Raw genomic sequence first — 5,729 nt, forward strand, 5'->3', positions numbered from 1 at the left:
AGAATTTACCAACATGAAGGTCCGTGGTTTGAACCCGACATCTGTCTCTCGACTTCCCGTCTAGGCTTTGGCAAACTGGCAGTATCCCAGCCCTCGTGCTTCCTTCGGGTGGCGTGGCAGCTAGGCACCGAAAGGGTGCTATAGCTGAACGAAATTAGCCGGATTCACTATTAAGCCGTTCGATGACTATGTGCACTTGTTTGAGCAAAGTACTCAAGTGCAGTGGTCTCTCGTACCTCCTGTTTATGACTACTCCATCCATACAACTGAACTTTCTTAAGTTGCAGTGTCTAAGTGTTCTTGAATGACTTAACTCACAGAGGATATCCTTAGAACTCAGCGCAGAAAACGAATGAGGCGTAACTAAACACATAACATATTGCACTTTGATTTTGCACAGCCCTTGAAAGTGAGTTTACCCTTTCACACACATGTTGTTGTTTCTTAATTCACCTGAGCTGCGAAGAACTTAAATCTAAAAATTCTCTACTCAGTAGGGCGCCGGATTCTGAAATCTAAAATCCAGGTGTCGCACACAACACCAGTAACACAGAACTGTCCTTTTTAACGGTGACTTCTGGTCGCCGAAACAAGACTGTGTCAAGTAGATCATAAGGTTGACAGAAACTCGGGGACTGCGCCTACCTGATGAGCCCGAAGCGAAGGTCGAAACCGGTCGTGTGCTGTCGAAGACTTTTCAGCAACCTTGTGAGTAGTTTCCTTCATGAAAAAGACTGTGTCCTCTCCCAAGCTAGTCAATCATTGGTAACTCACAATGACAAAACGTGTTAAATCCGATAAAAATGAAACACTGATAATCAATCACGATACGAGTGCACTTCCAAAAACATACTATTATTAGACAGCGGTCAGCCTTAGGCCCTGCTGATAAACGTAGTTTGCTGTTGACTCAGTAACGTTGCCACGGTAACCACGGATGAGTAGGTGGGCGATAACACAGCGGCGGGCGTCATCTGGGTCAGACAACCAAACACGGACCTTTGCGGGTTTGCACCACTCTCCATTCTGGAGTGTAGTTAGGGTGTGGCCACAGTGGAAACAGAATAATCAATGCCCCGAGGTCATATCGCGATGGAATTACTGCAGCGAGGAAGCCTAGGCAAGCGGATGTGGTCATGGTGAAACGGTCGAACCCACTTCAAATTCCCCACTTTGCTCCTGTGGATTTTGGTGTTCCTTATTTGGAATGAATTTTACGTACCTACTGAAGTTCCGCAAGGCAATATTCCAAATAATTCAACTGCTCAGAGGGGAAAATTCCCGCCAGTTGCATAAATTTGCTATCTGGAAATCGTCACTCAAAAAGAAAGTCAATATTGGATCACATGACATGGACAATATGACTGGTAGTGTGAGTGAAGCGACCCACTGATCATTGCAGTGATCAGCTAGTAAACAGAAAGTCATTGGATCGGTGTGATAAACCTAGGATGGTGCTGGAAGTCACGCGGCCAGCATTCTATAGACCAAGGTAAGTTGAACAGTGCCTACCATGATGAATCATACCTCTTTAGCCAACCAGTACGGTGGACACTGTCATTTTCGTACGAATGGCCTGCGGAACTGCGGAGTATGCCCAGACGGGAATACGAGTACATTCTACACAAACGATAGTCTAAGAGAGTTCCCCATTCCACATTCTAAAAGCCGTCCCTCCAGTCCTTCTGCGTGTTTCCTTTACAGTCTGCTGTTTTCTTGGGAGTTGTCAGCCCAACTTGATAAGCATTGAACTTGTCACCTACAGATCCGCTAGTTCTTCAGAATAAGGACGAGTGCAGAATGGAAATTTGACGAAGTACAATCTCCATAGGTTTATCAGGCGTCTACTGTCGGAGCAGAACGTAAAAATGTTCACGGTCGGTGCGCCTGAAACAAGCTGAACGCACGACATCGACGAGATAATGGTCTGAGGAAAAGGCAACACGGGCCACCACGGACAATATTTATATCGGATGGCGATATGATGTCAGAAGAATGAAACATGTATGACCGCAAATGATGTGTGACACTGAAGATGATCTCTCTCTCTCTCTAACATCAATGTTAGTTCGTATTTCCGTGGACCTATAGAGATTTGGACGAGGGTTCAACGGCAGGAGATCTCATGTCCTGGCACTGTACTACGCTGTGACTTATCAACGAAAAAAGTAGCAAGATTAAACAAAGGGCGCGTGCGAAATGCGCTACGTTTTACTAGTCAGGTTGGAGAACAATAAGCGGCAAAACTATCATTTTCAGTCCAGCCACCTGTTGACCGATTCATTCATCTGATTACTGGTAAGCAGTCAAAATGTTTGAGGTGAGTATCCGAAGGGTTTTAAGTGTCACATCCATGTATCTTTTCGAGGTAAGACCACAAGCTTGCATTGAAATATGCCATTTTAAAGATGGCGGCTTGTTGGAACAATCTATGTATCTATCCCACGTGTGTCACAGAATCAGAATCCTTTGCTTGACAGACACTGGGATTGTGCAGTCCAGTTTTGTCAGCCAAAGGAGCAGTTGGTTCGCAAGCAAGCACTCATGCTCCAGTCATTTAGGAATTTCTCCGTTTACTAAAAGAAACTATTCGGTAACGACCAGAAGGAAAGACACACTACAGGACATCCTTGGAAAGACAGTAGCCACTTTGATGTTGCCGAATTTTCGGTCAACTAAAGAACCAACTGGCAGTGTTCTGCATAATTCCATCAAACGATGCAGCAGCTTGGATCAGTGTGAGATGCCAGCGCAATATACGAATGAATGAAATTCTCCGGGAAAGAGACAAGTTCTATTCTACAACTGAATGTGCTGCACACAGGCCGCCTTATGATTCAGTTGGGACGATAGTCGAGATATCGCAGTATATCTTCATAAAGGAAGCTACTCACAAGGTTGCTGAAAAGTCTTCGACAGCCCACGACCGGTTTCGCCCTTCTTGGGGCTCATCAGGTAGGCGCAGTTCCCCAGTTTCCGTCAAACTTATGCTCTACTTGAACCCAAATTGGACTGTTTTCGAGAAATACACTCATAACAAAAGGTTGACGGGAATTCGGGACCTGCGCCCACCTGACGAGCTCCAAGAAGGGTGAAGCCGGTCGTGGGCTGTCGAAGAGTTCTTAGCAACCTTGTGAGTAGGTTCCTTTATGATTGAGGCCTTCATTATTCCTTCTAAGCTAGCAGGCTGATCACCTTCGGCTTTCATTTGGGCCGTGTTAGTGAGTTGGTCGCTAGCCAGTCTACCATGGGTTATTTTCTCCTCCAAAAGCCATTAGGAATAACTCAGAATTTCCGGTCTGATATTCTCGCTAGAACGAGGCAACCGTTCGAAACCACCGGCGGTTCCACACGGAACATGCAGGTCACTGTTTCGATCACAATAAAGTGTAATTCACACGGCAGTGCTGTACACACTGTCTAACATAAACAAGCTGATATTGTGATGATCTCCAAGTTTTTAGTCATCTAGTTTCAAGAAGAGCTTTATACTTCGGTATTCCATCGACCCTAATTGATCTGCCCAGGTGAGTGAACCGAACTATCACAACGACTGGGTTCAATCCAATCAATTATTGAAGTTAGGGAGCATAAACCACACTGTTTCGCCTAATCACTCGGGTTGTTTAAGTTATCTACTTCTGAGCGATGAAATCCAAAAAGAACAATCGATCCAGTGTACTCAGTGTGCGCAACTGTTGGACAGTCACTATAAAGCAGCAGAAAAAGTCGAAGTGAGTTGAAAAGTGATGTAACTAAAGGCAGCATTACATACCATCGGGTGACTGCGTGTCGGCGAGATCAAACGATGGGTGTGCGGTAGACATTAGGATCAAATGGACCGAACCCATTCAAGAGGGGCACATAGTGATCTAGTTTGCATGGCTGGAAGCCAGTTTATTTGGCTTTCACAACCAACAACTATCGAAGATGACATGAATTAGTAGCGTCCTATTTCGAGCTAAGGAACGTTGGAACGCCCGACGAGTTTGGTGCACAAAAACAAAATGTGCTGGCTAAAAGTAGACCAAATATGTTGTTACTTCTGGATGGGGAATGTGGAGACCAAATGGACATCACAAAATAAAGCACGTTGACTGGTCAACGCATCGGCTTTACAAGTGCCTTCGTCAGCCAAATCTTAACGACGGTTCAACAGTCTTAAATATAATACGTACTGCAACCTTATCAATATATGAGAAGCAACTTATCCACACTAGTTGATTTTTTTTCATGACAATTTACGTACATTATACCAAACGTTGGAGTTTCTATCCATGTGTCTACTGAAGAAGACTTACTGAGAAAAGGTACGGAAGCGGTTGCCATAAAGGTGTGTATCCACCTCCTCTAAAGCTCTGGCGACGCTGTGACTATTCCTCTTTAATCCACGAGGTAAAACAATGGTGAGTCATGCATAAGCAAATGAACTGGTCCGAACGAGCCAGGCACTGCTCGGCCTCGTAGGCGACAGAGCTCCATGATTGGCCCGTTATACGCGAACGCTGATTGGCTAAGTGTGATGTCTGACTTCGCAGCTGATTTGTCGCGCAGCTGTAGCCTATCGCCTCGGTCACAAGTTGCGCCAGACAAATCGACAAAAGAGTTGCCCTCCTCGTAATGGGAGAGTGAAGAAACTGGCCAAATTCGGTCCTGCAGACGCAGGTACTACAAAAAGCATATCTGCAAACTACCATTCTTGAGTCAGATCGGCGGCACCTATTTCTCTGGAAATCACGGTAGTAAGAAAGACAGGGTTCCGTATTTGCTCCCGGTATGAAGGCAAATATCACTTTTGTCGTTCGCATCTATCGCCTAAATGGGTAATCTTGACCACAAAGGGAGACACTAAAATGCTTCCTAGATTAATGGAAAAGAAGGTTATAGGGGAAAAGACAAGCTCATACAATTGTAAATTAATAATCCAGAGGAGCGAGGCCAGCTTGCATTTAGAGAGAGCATCCGGAGATTTAAAAATAGGTTTTACAGGCGTCAGCGAGATGTTTCGGCAGGATGCATAATCGACTGATGAGCAGTACCATTGTAACGGTGATACTACTGATGGGTGGGGCATGCGAGTAGTGTGTTTTCTCGTAAATTCGCTTTGCGCCTCTTGAAAAGTGAGATCTATTACGGAATTCGTGGAGTCACTTTGTAGCATTTGCTTGGATTTGAGCAACAGTCAACGAATATCCAGAAAAGTTTAGGAAGACGCTTTCAAGAAAGGATGGACGTTTAGATTTTGGAAACAAGATGCAAATGAGAGTTTTGCTTCCCTGTCCAATAGTCTGTGATTGGTCAGTTGGCAGTTCCTAATAAGTAACTCTGCAGCGAAGGACCTTTTTCACCACAACGTGACGATTTAAGCTTCAACTTATTCATTGTACCCTGAAGTCGTCGACAAAAGGATGTTTATACAGGAGCGGTGCCGTTGTGCAATTTGAGAACTTACTGGGAGATTAGTAGGTCAGAACAAAACAGGAAATTAGAGAGAACAAAACAAAACGCCAAGCTTTCTTGTAAGCGTTTCGAATTATAGTATGCAGACAGATAAGCTGAATAGCGTACAACTGAAATGCGCTGGTAACCCTATCCCTCAGCGTCCGCGATCGAATTCAGCAAGGGTCATAGGGAGCCGTTCTAGATGACGTGTTTTTCTGGTATTTAGTTCAATGGGTATCTGTTCTCAAATAGGCGGGTAAAGTGTTACCGATAGTTTTAGAAGACGC

General features: G+C 44.8%; 2 protein-coding genes across 2 annotated transcripts in view; one reads left to right on the top strand and one right to left on the bottom strand.

The window, feature by feature from the left end:
• Positions 1-158, top strand: part of T265_10759 (hypothetical protein) — a gene marked incomplete at both ends in the record, with an annotated part of 6,613 nt that extends 6,455 nt beyond the window's left edge. The window contains one exon of the mRNA XM_009177225.1: positions 65-158. Within this exon, the coding sequence (XP_009175489.1) occupies positions 65-158 (94 nt within the window). The remainder of the gene's footprint in view (positions 1-64) is intronic.
• Positions 1-4,411, bottom strand: part of T265_10758 (hypothetical protein) — a gene marked incomplete at both ends in the record, with an annotated part of 37,414 nt that extends 33,003 nt beyond the window's left edge. The window contains one exon of the mRNA XM_009177224.1: positions 4,302-4,411. Coding sequence (XP_009175488.1) covers positions 4,302-4,329 — 28 coding nt within the window. The remainder of the gene's footprint in view (positions 1-4,301) is intronic.
• Between the last annotated feature and the right edge of the window lie 1,318 nt (positions 4,412-5,729).

The sequence above is a fragment of the Opisthorchis viverrini genome (genome assembly GCF_000715545.1).
Source record: "Opisthorchis viverrini unplaced genomic scaffold opera_v5_406, whole genome shotgun sequence".
Taxonomy (NCBI): Eukaryota; Metazoa; Platyhelminthes; class Trematoda; order Opisthorchiida; family Opisthorchiidae; genus Opisthorchis; species Opisthorchis viverrini.